At 51.6% G+C, this 18,409-nt stretch overlaps 1 protein-coding gene across 13 annotated transcripts in view; it reads right to left on the bottom strand.

The window, feature by feature from the left end:
• Nucleotides 1-18,409, bottom strand: part of arvcfb (ARVCF delta catenin family member b) — a 206,854-nt gene that overhangs the window by 40,266 nt on the left and 148,179 nt on the right. For all 13 annotated transcript variants that reach the window (XM_064353729.1, XM_064353735.1, XM_064353734.1 and 10 more), the window contains 4 exons: nucleotides 11,912-12,420; nucleotides 4,834-5,017; nucleotides 770-887; nucleotides 334-505 (listed from right to left, as the gene is read on the bottom strand). In XM_064353729.1, the coding sequence (XP_064209799.1) occupies nucleotides 334-505; nucleotides 770-887; nucleotides 4,834-5,017; nucleotides 11,912-12,420 (983 nt within the window). The remainder of the gene's footprint in view (nucleotides 1-333; nucleotides 506-769; nucleotides 888-4,833; nucleotides 5,018-11,911; nucleotides 12,421-18,409) is intronic.

The following is an 18,409-nucleotide window of genomic DNA, read 5'->3' as shown; positions in this document are numbered from 1 at the left end:
CAGTAATTTAGCAGCTGTCTTAAAGGAAATGGAGAGTGCAACCAGGAAGTCAGACTTCTGGTGGATGGATGGATGGATGGATGGATGGACCATTACACAGAGGTTTCTCTCTGTCTCAGTGAGTAGACAGTGAACAAACCCCCCCCCCCCAAAAGTGTGCCATGTCATGGAAAAGGTGGGATGTCCAAATCAAAGAACGCTCCGTCTCCATTTTTTGTGAGTCTGTGGTGCTCCCCTTCTGGCTCATGGGTAAAACTTATGGGCTTGTGTCCCGGGTGACCCCCAACGTAAGGAGGAGGATGAGGAGGATGAGGATGGGGATGAGGAGCGTACCTTTGGCCTTCTTCCCGCCGAAGCAGCCGGCGTCGTCCTTCTTCTTCCTCTGGGGCCCGCCGGAGCCCGGCGCCTGGACGGCCCCGGGGTCCTGGAAGCGCTCGGCCCCCGGGATCTCCTTGTGCACGTGGTAGGACAGGTTGCGCATGATGCACACGCAGTTCTCCACCGACTGCGGGAAAGAGCACAGGGGCCATGCCGGCTCAACGTGAGCCAAAATGGCTGCCATGCACCACAGTTGCAGGGAGGTGGTGTTTGAGGTGAGTTTCCACCATCCCGTTACCCTGTCTAAGATCACAAAAAGCACTATACAAACACAATCCCTTATTATTATTATCATCATCATCATCATCATCATCATCATTATTATTATTATTATTATTATTATTATTAATATGATTGGGGAGTGGGTACGGTGCGGTGCGGAGCGTCTCACCTTGTTGTCCATGTCCTTCTTGCCCACGGCGGACTGCAGGGCGTGCAGCAGCGCGTCCACCAGCCCGTCGCACTCCCTCAGCCTCCGCCGTGCCTCCGCCCCGTCCGAGCTCACGTTCCTGCAACGAGGAGCCACAGGGGGGCGCCGCTGAGCAGGCGTCACACTAGCGAGCGACAGGGCGCTCGCTGAGCGTTCCACTATCGAGCGACACGCCCACGCTGAGCGCACACTCTGTTACCATGTGACACGCCCACACCGGGCCCACGCCCCTCTAATACGTTACCCTTTCTCTTCTGATTTCCTTTTGGGATAGTAATGCTATAGGAATAGCTGAATAAAGACAGCTTGGGTCTGCAGTGGCTCTTTTGTGTACAGAACTAATCTCTGATTTGTTCAGCCAGCTTTACACAGGTGCCCAATCTGTGATTTATAATTCCTGAAGATGGTGGTTCTCTCTGCGTCCCGTGACTTGTAATCCTTCTGTGCCTTCCTTGGTGATCTCACACTTGTGTGTTTCTGAGACTGACGCTCTCCACGGGCAAGTTGTTCTGCTGTTGCTCGAGTGTGTGTGTGCGAGTATGAGTGTGTGTGAATATGTGTATGTGTGTGTGTGCATGTGTGTGTGTCTCCATATGTCTCCTTATGCAATTCGTCAACTTCAGCATTTAGGGGCACCGGGAGTGACAAGGTCAAACTTGGCAACACAAGAACAACGGCCTCGACCCCTCTGACTTCACCGCCCCCCCCCCCCATTTTGGGCTGTCCGTCATCCCCAGGGACGGCAATGGAGGAGTGTCGCAGATGGAGATGAAGAGGGGTCCCCCAACCCCACCCCCACCGCCCCGACCTCCTGCACAAAACGACCTCCACCTCACCTGCGGGGATCACGCAGCGCGTCCCGCGCGAAACGCCGCCTCGGAAACCCAAGGAGCGGACCGGGGCCTTTAACACAACAAAGCTGAAAAGCGGCGAAGCAGAGGCTGCTCCTCCGCTTGGCAGCTCCATTCCAATTTCAAGGGAAGGGGAAATAAATGGGGTGGGGGGGGAGGACAGGGGGGGGTGAGAGGAATCGGCGGCGCCACTGAACTCCGTTTATCGCCGCTGTGGCATTGCCGCTAAGCAGCTTACCAGGCAACAGATGTCGTTGGTTACCGTTTCCATAGAGATGGGCTATAGCAGCCCGGATCAGTGGCAGGACGAGGATGGAGATGGAGAGACGGGGGGGTTGCTGCCCCGCAGAGGAGGCACTAGCCTGCCCAATGTGGCCAACCCACTGGGGGGGTTAGGGGGCCGGGGTCTGGGTAGGCAAACTAATGTAACCCTGTCCCACTATTTACTAGCTATTCCACAGTGCCTGCCCCCCCTCCCCGTCTCAAGGTCTGCTTGTCTGCAGCACTGTCATACATCCTACTTAAAGGCACAAGTGATCACCTGCTGTCCCACTGCAACCTGCTCTCAAATTCTACACTAAATGATAAAGGCTGAGGACCAGACCCCTTGACCCTGCAGTGAGAGCAGGCTAAGTCCATTAAAACAAAATGAAGGGGGGGGGGGGGGGGGGCAGTCAGACTCCAGCAGTTTGTGGGGTGTAATATAAGGACAGCCGGTGTAGAGCTCAAGGCTCTTAAACAGCCTCAGATGCCAGAAGAGAAAGAAATGGGAAATTTTTTTATCTGGAACGCGTTAAATTGGGAGAAACGCAGGGAGAAGAGAGGGGGAACAAAAAAGAGACAAAGAAAAAAGAAAAGGAGAAAAGTGAGAATTTTGCTGGAGCTCGGCCGATAGACCGCAGCCCTCCAGCTGGGGAGACCGGAACAGGCTTCTGCTGAGGATGGTTGCCAAGGCGACACGTGCGTCTCACGCGAGGGGTGGGTGGGGGGTGGGTGTGGGTGTGGGGGGGGGGGGGTATGTACCGCCGGCTCGGAAGCCCAGATTAAAGCCAGGACAGCGGGAGAGGAGGGTCAACCGCTCTGGATGATGGCACCAAACATGACGACCCCTTTCAGAGAACGCCAGACTAGCCACAAACGCACGCAACGTGTCGAAGAATCTGCAGACCCCAAACCGCTGGTCTGTCCCCCAAAGTCGGATGTAAAAGGCCAGAGCCTGGCGCTGGTGGTTCGCACAGCACGCCATCTTTAAACCCGATTTCGACCCAAGAATTATGACCCGAGCTAAACGTGCGATCGTGTGCTTTAACTGATCAACTAAGTTCGCAATAACCGCGAACCTGCGGTTCTGCAGAACCAAAAACTGTCCTTGAGGGCCCCAGTTCAGACACGATCCACGCTCTGCTGCACTGAGCAACAAAAGGCCTTGAATTTACAACAACGGCACCAAAATTCAGTAACGTTTAGCTGGGGCTCAATGGGAACCAGGTTCCTATGGAAACCCAGATAACGCGGCAACCGAATCTTTGGTTCTTTACAGAACCCTTTACCTTCACCCTTTGCCACAGAGAAGTGCATTGTTAATCAGTCATAACGGTAAGACTCCTAGCCTAAATATCCTTATCTCATTAGAGAATGAAGACACAGCCCCCGTCCGCACCCCCCCGCTTCTCGCTGGTCTGTACTTAGCTCGCTAAAACAAAAAGGTTAGATTAATGCTAATGGCCAGAGCAACAAAGTGCAGTAATTTAGGTCGCCCCTAGCGATTTATGCACTTTTTTTTTTTTGGTTATTAAATGGACTGAAGAGGTAATTTGAGAGCTTCCCGGGGAGCAGGGGGGAGTGGGGGAGTGGAGGGGGGGGGGGTTGAGTCTTTCCTGGCTCAGTTTTCAGAAAGATGCGTGGGCGTGTGTCGGACAGCTCCATCGCCATGACACCCAACGCTCCTTAAGCACGACGCTATCGATACCCCCGTCTGTCTGTCTGTCTGTGTCTGTCTGTCTGTCTGTCTGTCTGTGTCTGTCTATCTGCCTGCCTGCCTGTCTGTCTGTCTGTCTGTCTGTGTGTCTGTCTGTCTGTCTGTGTCTGTCTGCCTGTCTGTCTGTCTGTCTGTCTGTGTCTGTCTGTCTGTGTCTGTCTGTGTCTGTCTGTCTGTCTGTCCTGTCTGCTGCTGTCTGTCTTTGCCTGTCTGCTGTCTGTCTGTCTGTCCTGTCTGTGCTGCTGTCTGTCTGTCTGTTCTGTCTGCCTGCTGTCTGTCTGTCTGTCTGTTCTGTCTGTCTGCTGTCTGTCTGTCTGCCCGTTCTGTCTGTCTGTCTGTCTGTCTGTCTGCCCGTTCTGTCTGTCTGTCTGTCTGCCTGCTCTGTCTGTCTGTCTGTCTGCCCGTTCTGCCTGTCTGCTCTGCCTGTCGTCTGTCTGTCGTTGCTCTGTCTGCCTGTCTGTCTGTCTGTCTGTCCTGCTCTGTCTGTCTGTCTGTCTGTCTGTCTGTGTCTGCTGCCTGCTGTCTGTCTGTCTGCTGTCTGTCTGTCTCTGTCTGTCTGTCTGTCTGTCTGTCTGTCTGTCTGTCTGTCCGTCCTGGCCTCCTCCTGTCTGTCTGTCTGTCTGTCTGTCTGTCTGTCTGCCTGCCTGCCTGCCTGCCTGTCTGTCTGTCTGTGTCTGTCTGTCTGCTGCTGTCTGTCTGTCTGTCTGTCTGTCTGTCTCTGTCTGTCTGTCTGTCTGTCTGTCTGTGTCTGTCTGTCTGTCTGTCTGTCTGTCTGTCTGCCTGTCTGCCTGCCTGTCTGTCCGCCCCTGTGTGCTTCTCACGGGCTCTCTACGAGAGGTCTGTCATCACAGACGTCGTACCCCCTACCGCTGGACCGCCAATCATCTGCACATCGCGACAATTAACGGGAGAGATTTATATAAAAAAAATTTGGCTGACACAAGTAACCTCTATGATATTTAATCAGCAACTCATTATGCTAAATTAACAACAGCCCATTTTCAACAGTGTCAAGAAACAGAAGTGACTTCAACAGTGAGGGAAAAGGCGTGGCAGGGTGTGTGGTTTATGGTAAGCATGTAACGGGGGTGTGATTTAGGGTGAAAGATCAAGAGGGGGCATGGCTTATGGTAAAGGAATGGCAGGGGGTGTGGCTTGGGCGAAAGCCACGGCGGGGGGGCGTGGCTGAGCTCTACCTCAGACACCCGGACGTGTTCTTGAAGACGGTGGTCCACTCGGCGTCCCGCGGCTTGGAGTCCTCGTTGGGCTCGTTCTCCCACCCCGAGTGCGGGATGATGACCTCGTTGGTCAGGGTCTGCAGGCCGTGGTTGATGATGACCATCTTCAGCGGCTCGTAGGAGGAGAGATTCCACAGCGTTCCTGAGAGAGAGAGAGAGAGAGAGAGAGAGAGGGAGGGAGGGAGGGAGAGAGACAGAGAGAGAGAGACAGAGAGAGACAGAGAGAGAGAGAGAGAGAGAGACAGAGAGAGAGAGAGAGAGAGAGCAGATGTGACTTTTCAAGGCCTTTTACCGAACTGTCATAAAGTCAAACACAAACCAAAAATATCCAAAACTAAAAATAAATAAAACGTGATCACACGACCAAAGCACAAGCACAGTTAAAAAGCTAAAACCAGTCCTGGGTTCATCTGGAAAGTTTCACAGAACACACCCTTCTCCACCCCCTCCCACACACACCCTGCCCCAAACACTGACCTTCCCCATCAGACACACACACCCCACCCCAAACTCTGACCATCCCCATCAGACACACACACCCCGCCCCAAACACTGACCATCCCCATCAGACACACACACCCCGCCCCAAACACTGACCATTCCCATCAGACACACACACACTGGCCCCTCAACACACCAAAACCAGATCATTTCTCTACATTGTTTGTCTGTGTATCATACAGAGATAGAGAGACCTGCCGCCATCTTGGTTGTATACAAGGTTCTGTCACCCCCCAGCCACAGCTTCTGGTGGGCTTCCCTTCCATTCTGTACTTCAAAGGCCGAGAATCAACCAACCGCTTTTCTTTCAAACTGAGCATGAAATTCCCACAGTACAAAAAAAGAAAGCTTCCAAACATGAAAGCACTCCAAATAAGGCCAGTTTAATGAATGTGAACCAGTGAATTAAGAATTACTGTAGGTGTCAGCTGAAGCCAAAAATAAGATCACACGTGAGAATCGAGCTGTCTTCCGACAGAAGTACCGAGCATGAAAATATTCTAGGGGGATAAGGAACGAATGTAGGAAGCAAAAAAAAAAAGAAAAAAGGAAAAAGAAAAAAGCAATCCTATAAATATTGGAGAAAATAAACCATAGACTCCTTTTTTTATCACAGCTATTCCACACCAGAAAAATGTGCCAGCGGTGAGTGTGTGTGAAGTCGGGTCGCTTCCTGTCTTGGAGAAACGCGGTGCTTATTGGCGATAACACACACTGTTCTTTCAGAGCGCCACAGTGCGATGAGTGTGCTTTCACAGACAAAGCTTCTCCCGCGAATATAACAGATGCTTCTTTTTTTAATGGCTTTATTTTGAACATCTTATTTTGATATGACGCACACTCCGTAACACTGACAATAAAAAAAAAACAGGTGGGGGGGAGAGAATAAAAAATTTTAAAAATCGGATGAAGAACGAAGCGTTGCGTAATGCAATATTATACTTCTGACTGACTTTAATTCCGCACGCACGCGGACCACAATATCTCTGTGTCGTTAACTCTATATAACCCCCCACGCTGTCTGCGAAAAGGAACTGCTTAAAATAAAAACGGCGAAAAGAAACCCCTTCGTCTTTCGGCTTTAGGTCGGAAGGAATGTGGACCTTTCTTGTGGGGGGGCTGGGGTGGATTTCCTCCTCAGGCGGAAACGGTAACAGCCAGGGGGCGCTGTGTTCAGTTTACGGTTTGACAGACGCGCACGCTATTCGCGACAGCTGCGAGCGACGAGCACGACGGAAGTGTCACGAGTCCTCCAAACACTGCGGTCCCATTACTGTGCATTTTCCACTCGGTCAACAATCGCCGTACCCACTTGTGCCAGCTACATGCTAACCAAACCCCCCGAAACAACCCCCCCCCCCCAAAAAAAATAAATAAAACAACACACATCTAAAAATGCTGACGTGGTTGTGGTTGCAACCACTTGTATCCAACAATAACCCTCGTCTGTGCGCATTCTATAAATGGGCCAAGGGAAAGAGCTCGCTTAGAGGTTTGGAGTGGCGGTGGCGGTGGCGGTGGTGGGGGGGGGGTAGATTTTGTTTCTAAACACCGTCAGAGAGACGCACTCGCAGGACTGAAGTCGCAGCGGAGGACGCGACTGCCACCACGCAGCCCCCCCCCCCTCCCCCCCGGCGCGTCTAGCGTTCGAGCTAACGCGCTCGATAGCCGCCGCGGACGTCCGCCACACTCCCGGAGAACGATGGCGGCTGAGAAAGCGAGGAGCCGGAAGGCTAACGGGATGATTACCTCCGCGTTTCGCGCGATTGGGATCACTTCGTTTATCCCGACAACAAGCCGACCGACAGCAACGGCGTGCTTTAATTACGCCCCCGTTGCGGAAAACGTATCGCGGAAAACGGACGTTTTATAACTGTGACATCGGCCGCGGCGTCGGCAGCATTTAATTTGATTTTATTGCTGAGAAAAAAAAAAAGAAAAATAAAAATGCCATTTGGAAGCCAGCAATCATAAAGAAAAAAAAGAAAAAGAAAAGTACATTAAATTTGAGCCACATAAATTGTCATGCATTTTCTGTCATTGTTAAGAATGCCATCACTGATTCGCTGAATGAAATTAACTTTCCATGAATTTTTATTCACTGCAAAAAATCCTCGCTGGACCTCTTAGCCCAACGTAACCTCGGGTACTCGGCCTCTCGTCGCCGTCGCTGATGCACGTGAACGGCAAAAACCTGGCTGGACGGAGTACCGGGAGTTTGCACTTACCGATGCCGAACCTTCAGCACTGTAGAGCGCGGCTCTGCTGGGCTTGCTAAAACCAGCCTTGCCTTTCATTTCACGCAGTGCGTCGCTCTCCATTTCAACTTTATTTATTTTATTGACCATTAGAATCCATTCTAGAGCGAGCTCAAGGGCTGGTTAATTCTGAAAGAGTATGAGAGTGTGTTCTACTCTTGGGCCTCTTCATTTTCAACCTTAAGATCACGTACAAGATCAAAGCTGGAAGTAAACAAGGGGTACTTTTAAATAATGAAGTATTATTTACAAAGGTAAAAGTTTTTATTTTTTTCACAATGCGGAAAAATCGCTTGTTTAGTTTCTCCGGGGGACAGCACTTGATCGGAAGTCACAGCACGGTCAAAATGGCCACCGCAGCACTGGCGGTACATGTAGCTTTCCATGGCTCTCCAGAAGCCACTTCAAACGAAATATTCCAAATTTGAGCCCACGCCGTGAGCCAGCCCCTCCGGTAAATTGGATTGAAAGAGGACATGACACAGAGGGCGAAATTCACTCCAGACGCAGCTGAAGCAGATCGCTGTTATCGTCTGACCCAAGCCAGGACCGTGGGCTAGCCAAGGCGTACACATTTTCATGTTTTTGAAGCTGACACCCGCAGTACGTCAGTGGCAACCTTACCGCCATGCGCGTTGCAGGAAAATCATCTTTTTTCCCCCGACTTGCCGGACTACAGCAGCTGAGCTTCTTCGGCGCGGAGGGGACCCGTCCGCAAAAAAAAAACCCGCTGGCACCCGGCCACCATCTTAACTACCTTGAAGGTGGTTTATCGCTGTCGCAAAGACGCCAACTGCGCAGCGACGGTGCTTAAAACAAGGTGACAGTAACTCTGCTTGTCTCTACAAAACACAGAACCCAAAGTATGCAAACTTCCTCAGCTATTAAACTTCCTGTCAGTGTGGCTAGTAAGGCCATATGTACAGATATTCTCTTTGACCTCTGTGTTAAGGTCTGCATAGTTCTCAATGGACTACTCATAAAGCACTGAAGCCTCATATGCTCTCCTCTCCATTAAATACCTTAGCAAGCCTTGTCATTCCTGCCATCTGTACTATTCCGCCCAACTGTTGTTGTAGTAAGACATATAATTAAATACCGTACTCAAAACATCAAGTTACCAGTCCTTATTACATTAACAAGAAATTGGAAAAAAATATTTATGAACAAAATTTCAGTGAAACAGATATACAGTAAGGTTGGTGTATCGTAGTCCTTTCGGGTAAAAGCCTTGAACCAAGCAGAAATGAGATTTTTGCCTTGTGTGGGAATTTCAGCTAATCTATCCATTGCGTATAACTGCTACTAGCTAGTGGCAAGCGATATGGCACCCCCCTGCCTCTGGGTGGTGCCGAAAGAAAAGTCTCACGTTAGTACATTACATAATCTACCAGGAGAGCAAAACAGAAACTCACTGAACACAATTCAAAAAATCTAACTTTATTAATGCAGAAATGTGTGCACTGCGCATTTGAGGGGAAAAATTGTAGTCCCGTTTAGTGCAATGCTAACAGCCTACAATGAGCCGCCATTTTAGACAGCCTCAGTCTGGTGTGAAAAGCGTCCAGAAAGTAGAACAACCTATTCTGGAGGAATACCACAGACCCTGCTGAGTGTAATCTGATGTGAAACTGGGTTTTTTAGGGGAAGGGAGGGGGGTGGTGGGTGGGGGAATGGGAGGGGGGCAGATCTTCAGAGGCCTAAGTGTTTCCACATCATCTTGTCGAGAGACATTAGCTGACGGTCGCTACTGTGACTGTAGTGCGATTTAAAAGGGGGGTCTGGAGCTACTGATTCAGTTACACCGCCTCCCATCTAACCCCCACTCCCCCCTCCCCCCTGCCTAACCCCCCACCCCCCCGCCTAACTCCCTCCCCTCACTGCCACCAGGACAGGCTGCTAATAAGATAGCGATCCAGTAAGTGGCAGTCAGGAGAGCCCGGAGGTGCAGCCTTATCGAGTTCCCCAAGCCCCTCCCCCTTCTGTCGCGTTACCATCAGAGCCTCCTGCTTAATTCAGTTTCCTGGGAGCTGCCAGACGGGTCGCTCTAAATGGCCGGTCACCGTTGCCTAGTACTGGCTTTCCCCCCCGTCGCCACTGCAAGGGGGGGGGGGGGGTCCTGTGCAGTCCCAGCCGTCATCCCTCCCTTCACTCATCCAACGTCCTCTCCCCCAAACCGCCGGGACGTCCTGGTCTAACCTGCTCCGCCTCCCCCCCTCTCTCTTCCTCACGTCTCCCCCCCTCCCTCCGCCCCTACATTAGGGACTCAGACAACACGTAAGACAGGAAGGGGGGAGGAGGGGGGGGGAGACTTATTTCCATTAAGCCCTGCCAAGGGGAAGCTCTGCCCCTTTCGTCCCAGCCCGGGGGATGCGTGGCCCCTGCGGCCGCCCTGCATCAGATAACGCGCCGGTACCGCCGGGCTGCCCCCCGCTCGCGTGCGTCAGCCTCCCGCCAGCGCCTCCCGGGGGCGTCACGGAGACAGGCGGTCACATGACCACACAGGGAACGCTGCTTATCTCCTCCGAGAAAGAAAAAGAAAACGCCCAGAGGACTGCATTCGCTCGCTGGGAGGGGAAAAATTTAAAATAATAAAAAATCATGCACCGCACCGCGCAGCGCCGCCTCACGCCGCCTCACTCTTTTAATGATGTGCGGCTTCTGGAGATAATTGCTAATTATCAGGCCAACACCAGGAGCGGGAGAGGCAGAGAGAGAGAGAGAGAGAGGGGAAAAGAACTACCAAAAAAAAAAGACGGAAAAAAAAAGAAAAACACAAGAGCTGAAAATATGGCAGCTTCTCTGCTTCTAAAAACCCGTCTGGCGTTACTTCCCTTCTTTTCCAAACCTACACTTGCCGGCTCGTAAGAAAACAAGGCCCACCCCTTCGTGGTTTTTTTTTGCGACTGGAGAATGCTATAAAAAAAAAAACACACGGTTGAGAAGGTAGAAAAAAGGGGGCCTATTTTTAAGCCCTGTAATTATATTAAATTGTAGTGAAAACATGCCCGCTCTGGTCCGCATCGCGCGGAGGCCTGGTTTTTCTTTTACAGGGGCCTCGCTGGCTCAACCGCACGGCCAGAGAAGCTCGCTCGCAGCCTGGCGGAGCGGGGGAGGGGGGGATATTTTTAGCCGCGATCGAAAGCGACGTCGCGCGGCGAAGGCAATCATTCGTGCCGGAGCAGAGTCATCCCTCACGCCGGCGCGTCTGAGGTAAAGGGGGGGGCGGGCGAGGAACGGCCCGCGAAAAGGGCGGCCCGCGGCCGGAGGAACGCCGCCAATCGCCCAAAAGCGCCTTTTTCTGACGGTCTGCGATGAAGCGGACAAGCTAATCGCCAATTTTGGCGCCTTTCCAAGCTGTGAATAGACCAGCGGATGGTGGGGTACGTGTGGGGGTAACGCTCCGGTAGAGACATCCTGGAGTAGCAGAGAAAGCTCTGCTTTGGAGAGGTGGACTTGGCTACATCGTGAGCTGAGCTTTTTTTAAAATTTCATTTGAAGAAATTGGAAGCTAACATGGGGCTGACTACGTCCAAATCCCCCCCCCCCCCCCGCCCCAATTTGGAATGTCCAAGCATCTGCAACCACAGTTGTGTTCATATTGCAAAAACCCCACTGCCCACGAGAGCTGGCAACACGTCTACACTCTCCCGAATCGACACTGCAGTTTGCACACTGCGGCTGCAGACGATTGGACGCTCAAAATTAGACACACTCAGCCCCACACTGGGCACCAATTTTACAGTAACAACAACAAAAAAAGAATTCTGTATCCCCTATCCAATGCTCTCCTTAGGGGTCCTGGAGGGCTGCAGGGTCTGATAGCTTCTGTGTTCACATTAAACACAGTAACCGGTTTGGACCCCAAGAACCCAGGCGAGATGAGGTAACTGTGTAATCAGCTGCTTTAATCGCATAATTAAGCGGCGAGCTAACGATGGAAAATCAGCAGACCCTGCGGCCCTCCGAGACCAGGGTCAAAAACAACTCGGACGTAACAACATCCTGAAATTTGGAGGGAAACGCTCGTGAGCGCCCCCCGGTGGTCGCAGCTATAAAAGATGCAGAGCCCCAAGAAAACAGGACCAGGTTAAGACCCATGGCTGGACCTAACACACCTGATCCGGACGACCAATGGTGTGACTTCATAACTCGGCCGACCAATGGTGTAACTTCATCACTCAGTCATTCAGTCACTCAGTCAGTCAGTCAGTCAGTCAGTCACAGTTGCGCTGTTGCGGTCCAGCCAAAAAAAGGAAGTGGGGGGGTGGCCCTACCTGTGATGAGCTCCCGCACCTCCATGTCGTTGGTCTTCCTCAGGAGACGGATGAGGGCGGGGATGCCGTCGCAGTTCTTGATGGCCACCTTGTTGTCGTGGTCCTTGCCGTAGGAGATGTTCCGCAGGGCCCCGCAGGCCTTGCGGTGCACCTCGGCCTTGGGGTGGTCCAGCAGCCCCACCAGCACCGGGATGCCCTTCAGCTGCCGCACGTCCTTCTTCATCTTGTCGTTCTCGTAGCACAGGTGCTGCAGGTAGGCGGCGGCGTTGGACTTGACCGGGTCGATGGGGTGGCCCAGCATGGCGATGACCTCGGGCAGGTCCGGGTCGCGCCAGCGCGGGTCCTTGCGGATGCTGTCGATGGAGGGCGAGCGACGGCCCCCGCCCATGCGGTCCAGGCTGGCCATGCTGCCCCGCTCGGGCTGGGCCAGGGGCGCCGGGTACATGCCGTGGATGTAGGGGTGTCGCTCGTCGATCAGCTCCGCCTCGATGGGGTCCTCGTACGCCCCCCTGAGAGAGAGGGGAAGAGCAAGAGACAGAGAGAGAGAGAGAAAGAGGGGGAGAGAGACAGAAAGAGAGGGCAGAGAGAGGGGGGGGGGGCAAGGAGGGAGATTAACCAAGCAAGAGTACATCCTCTGTACAGATAGAAGTTGCACTGTGTTACCTGTTCAACTTGCAAATATACTCACTACAGCTAATAACTAAATGCTTTCAATAGTTTTTTTTCCCCTTTTGATTTTTTTAAGAATATAATGCTTCGGCAAATATTTACTGTGCGTACTTCATGTCAATAAAGAAAATTGAGAGAGAGAAAAAGAGGGGGAGGGGAGTGAGTGAGCGTGGGAATAGAAAACAGAAAAGATTAATTTTGAGGGGAGATGAAAGAGGACAGGAGGGAAGACAGAATGGTAACCCCTCCCTCGCTTCTTTGGCCAGCGATGGAGGAACGCACCTTGATGGGGACACTTACCCGAGTGTAGCTGTGCTTATCTCCAGCTTTTGTGGCCTTTGCTTAACTGTTAAATGCACTTTTGGCGGGAAAAAAAAACATCTGCCAAATGACTAAATTGTAACCGTAAATTGAAAAAGAGAGATAAACAGAGAGATAGAGAGTGAGGGAACAGAGAATAGAGAAAGGACACAGAGTAGGGGAGAGAGACAGAGTGATAGAGAGAGGATAGAAAGGTAAGTGTGAATAGAAAAAGGGGAAATTAATCAGAGAGGTGAAGTAGAGGGAGAAAGGGAGACTGACAGGAAGCAAGAGGAAGGATGGAGAATATTCAGGTGAGAGAAATGAAAAAAGAGAAGAAAGAAAAGCAGTAAAAAGGAGTGAGAGACAGAGGTAATGAGAGATGAGGTGAGAGGGATATAAAGAGAGGGAGGAGGAGGAAGATGTCCTTGTCCTATCCCATAATTAAAAGTAAAAGAAAAATGTCAAAGGAAAAGGACATGAAAACTCAGCCGTGGGTAAGAGGAGCGGCAGCCAGTCTGTCGGCTCAGAGCGATGTGCTCTTCTGCGCTTTCAGTTTTACTAATGAGGAGAGAAGCAGAGCTGAGCAGCACCCGCGGACAAAACGCCGGGAATCACAGACAACCGCTGAGAACCACCGACAGGCAACCGCTGAGAACCACTGACACACAACCGCTGAGAACCACCGACACACAACCGCTGAGAACCACTGACACACAACCGCTGAGAACCACCGACACACAACCGCTGAGAACCACTGACACACAACCGCTGAGAACCACTGACACACAACCGCTGAGAACCACCGACACACAACCGGCAGACCACGAACCAAACCGCGACACACAACCCTGAGAACCACTGACACACAACCCTGAGAACCACGACACGCAAGCCCTGAGAAACACGACACACAACCGCAGAGAACCACTGACACACAAACGCAGAGAACCACTGACACCAACCCTGAGAACCACGACAACAACGCAAGGACAGAACCACCGACAAACAACTGCAAGCAGAGAACCACTGACACACAACCACTGAGAACCACTGACACACAACCCCTGAGAACCACTGACACACAACCCCTGAGAACCACTGACATACAACCGCAAGGACAGAACCACTGACAAACAACCACAAGGAGAGGATTACAGACACACAACCGCAAGGACAGAACCACAGACACAAACCACAAGAATAGAACCACCGACACACAACCGCAAGGACAGGACCACAGACACACGACCGCAAGGAGAGATCTACAGACATGCAACCATGAGGAGAGGTTGCATTTTTGCATAGCATCCAGTGATTTAGCTGCCTATATCTGTCTATAACTGAAGCAATTCAGGTTCCTTGTTCAAACACGCAACAGCAGTGTCCTACCTGGGAATCAAACCTGCAACCTTTAGGTTACAAGCCCAGTTCCCAAAGCGTTACACTACACTGCCACTCTTACCTACTTCACTGCAGGCCTTGCAAATAAAGACGCCTGATATACATGCAATCACCTAAAAGAGGAATGTGGCTCTGAAAGATGGGGATCGGGCACAGTTGTTTGCACACATTTCTGAAGCCTCATTTGCTGGAGTGGCCCACACAAGGGCTGCACAAGTGCTCAGTTATTCTCTTCTCTCTCCACTGAAGCAGCGTTGCTATGAGGCTATAAGACGAGGAGGATGGGAGGGGAGGGGGGGGTGCAATTAGACCAGCGCTGTAGTACCCCCCCGCCATGGGTCTCTCACACCTGTGTACCACACACACACACACACACATACACACACACAAACACCCACACCCACACAGTTTTCAACAGCGCTGCAGCATCTCGGCGTAATAACTGGTCACATCCAATCATAACGTAGGTGGGCTTGCAAGCCTTTACATGCTTTAATGCAAATCCCTGTCCCGTGCTAATTAGCCGCAGTAATCTGGAAGGATCAACAGCGCCCCGCTCGGCAGAGTTCAGGTATGATGTCACTGTCTGTGTGGGGACGGTCGGGGGGGGGGGGGGGGGTCGGGTGCCAAGCAGACACTGTCGAGTGTGGAGCGGGTCCGTCCGTTCGTCACCTGGGCGACGGACCAGAACGCGCGGTGTTGCCGCATCGAGCCCCAAAGCCTGCTGGGTAACTTTGCCACATAAGGGAACGCCATTATTATTAATACTATCGAATTAAAGCGGATTTTAAAGCCCCCTTATACTCCTCATTTACATTTCAGCTGTGTAAGTGTGTAACTCACACACCTAAGAGCTTCACGCACGCTCCCTTTACACAGCCGGATATTTACTGCAGCGGTTTCGGGTCGAGCGCCTCGCTCGAGGGGAGAACTGCGTGGGCCCCGGATCAGAATCGAACCTGCAACCTCCGTGTTACAAGACTGACAATTATGCTAAAGTGCTTCCCGCAGTCTGGGTTGAAAGAGCCAGAGCGGCTAAAAAAAACCAGCCAAAGGGCCAAATGTGGGCCCAGCACAGATGGGCTCCCGGCCCTTTGATTACTGAGCAGAAAAGTTCTTTTTTTCTTAATTAAAAAAATAAATAAAAATATTTAAATTTTTTCAGATGCATCAAAAAGAGTCAGTGTACCTCCCACTAGTAACAGAATAATACCCAATATTTACACACATTTTTAAGAATATTTGAATCAATTTCGTTTACACGCATCACACAACATATACGTTATCCGTACATTGTTTCATAAGCAAATGTTTGGCACGTACGCATTCTTAAAAATAATAATTAGGCAGCCAGGAAGCGGTAGTTACAGACCACAGCTGTGGGTAAAGGGAAGGTTCCGGAGAGCTGCTGCAAGGCCTGCACTGGGGGGCCCGACGGCCCTCTGGTCCTGTGGCGGGGGGGAGTACGGTCGCTTTGACATTCACTCGGATGGCTTTTTTCTCCCCCCAGAACCTTGGCATATTTGCCCTGTAAATTGGGCTCCTTTGATAGACGGGACGGCTTTTTAAAAACCCGAGGGGGGGCTCGCCAAAAAGCATGCGCCGCCGCTCATTTCGTACGAGGTGATGTCACGGCCGGCTCGCAAAATTTGCAAATAAGCCGGACCGATTGGCGGCTGACGAGAGAGCGACCTGTAACCGATCGGCTCTCGTTCCAGGAAGTGACACGTCTGCTGTACGCGCAAGGGACAGGCGCGATGACATCATCGGCGATGTGCTATCCAAACCGGCCAGTGGAATGGCAAGGCCTGGACTACATGGGAACGCAGAATGCTTCAGCAGAATTTGTAACAGTGTAAAAACCTAGCAAAACTAGTAACGATGGGGTGGAGGGGGGGGGGGGGGGTCCTGTAAATGACATCTGTACTCTGGGTGGGGGCTCAGGCAAAGTAGATGGGGGAAAATGGGCCACCAAGTTAGACAACATCACAAACTGAAACTGCTGCCTCTCGCTCATGGGAAAATATTTCCTCTCAGCTTTTTCCACAACACTCACAGGAAGTAGGGCAGCTGTTTATTTACTCGACGAGCGCGACACTCGCGGTGTTTCTGGGACCGCAGCGGCGGCGCGAAGGGAAGACAAACCCCGCATGGCGGGAAAACGACAGACTTCCTGCGGAGAGAGGCGCGTAAATAACGCGCGGGTGTACGCTCGCAAAAAATCCAGCGCACCGATCGGGGGTGGGGTGGGGAGGGAGAATGGGTGGGGGGGGCTGGATCACGCCAAGCCCGAGAGTCGCAGAAGAATAATCATCCAAATGAAAAAAAAAGCGGTTATTTGCATAACTGCCTTTAGAGCGAGTGTCGAGCGGAATGATAAAAAAAAAAAAACACAACACCCGTATATAATGCAGCACAGAGATCGAGGAACAAAATATTTCCAGATACAGCCGATGCTATGGTTACCTTTTCAGGCTGAGGGTGGGGAATGACAGGATTTGCATTTAAATTGGAGCCACGGTGTGTGTGTGTGTGTGTGTGTGTGTGTGAGAGTGTGTACAGTTATGTATGTGTGTGTGTGTACGTGTGTGTGCAAGGTTTTGTGTGTGCATGCACGCGCATGCATTAAAACAGTATTAGTGTCCTAGTATCATCTTTTTTTCGGTTTAACATAACTATTAAAAATGACGATATGGCTTTCAGTCTTTAATGTGGCAGCTGCTGGTCCTGAATTCCCCTCACAAACAGATGAGAGCGCACTCTGTAATAAGGCAGTCAAAATTACCCCTCTGTGTTTCTGAAATATTCTTTTTTAAAATGGGGCTGTCCCACCCACTCAAAGCACACATTAAGATGGGGGGGGGGGGGTAGGATCTTTGTGAATTTTTTCTCTGTCTCTCGAGGACATTTTAAGAAGACCACGAGGTTTCGGTGAGGAGAACTGCTTGTTTTGAGACCTACCGCTTATTGGTACTTTGGGCATAAGTGACGTAAACATTCTTGTCATTTATTCATTTTAATTAGTGTTTGACAAGTTTTTTTTTTTTTTTTTAAAGAAAATGGCGTTCACCGCGACCATAATTCACGCAGGCCCGCGCAGGGCTTTAATTAAGGAGAAAAGCTAATATGACCCGGGCCGGGCGCTTCTGAGCGCCACTAAGGCTGCACTTAAGAGGCCTCGCACACACCCCCATAAAACAGGAAATATGGCCCGCCGCGTTCCGAGCGCTCGCCACGCCCGCATCATACGCCTGTTACATTTCCGCGCTCGACTGACCTGGGGGGGGGGCGCAGCAAATGGGACCTCCCATTAAGGAGAGTGCACAAATGGAGGAGGCGTGGCCTGTAAACTGCCCGCCCCCCCCACCCCCACCCCCACCCCACCCCACCCCCCGTCTGGGGTCGTCTCCACGGCGACCTCTCTCGCACCAGAGGGAGGCCCGGCAGGCAGGTGCACAGGGTCGCGCAAGGAGAGACGAGCCATTAGGGATTGGCGGGGGGACAGCCGCCATTGTCTGGCAGTGAGTTCAAATGCGGCTATTAATCAAACTGGCAACCCCCCCCCACACACACACACACAGATGGGACTAGGGTGGCTGGTGGTATAGGGCTCTTACGTTACTCTGTAATAAATTAATCATGCTATAGGGCGTGATGTGTTCTGGGTGGCAGACAGGGAGGGGGCGGGGGGATAATTTTCCGTCAAACATCTTAATTTCCCTTTCGCATAATTGAAGGTTTCTAACTGACTATAGACGATAAGCTATAATTAAGAGGCTTTAATTCTCACATTCATTATAGCGATTTCTGTCGACGTCTGTTATTACGGGAACGCTAATGAATGCGCGCGGGCGTTTTGGGAGTTTGGTGAGGGGGGAAAAGAAGAAAAAAAAAAGTCTCGCTCTTTCTTCGTGAGTTCGCGGCGAGCGTGATCCGCAGCTGTTCAAACTGTCCCCGCCACGAGCTTTAGAGCGGTCGCGCGTTTGAACATGTCAAAATGGGGGGGGGGGGGGTGGATGCACTCGGGGGGGGAGGGGGCGGGAGGGCCGCAGCGGAGAAAACACTGCAGTCGCAAGGACATGTTTCCCAAAACAATGACTGTGCCGCTAATACCGCGTGGGCTTG

This window comes from Anguilla rostrata, chromosome 10, assembly GCF_018555375.3.
Source record: "Anguilla rostrata isolate EN2019 chromosome 10, ASM1855537v3, whole genome shotgun sequence".
Taxonomy (NCBI): domain Eukaryota; kingdom Metazoa; phylum Chordata; class Actinopteri; order Anguilliformes; family Anguillidae; genus Anguilla; species Anguilla rostrata.
This window is presented reverse-complemented; position numbering and strand designations above follow the sequence as displayed.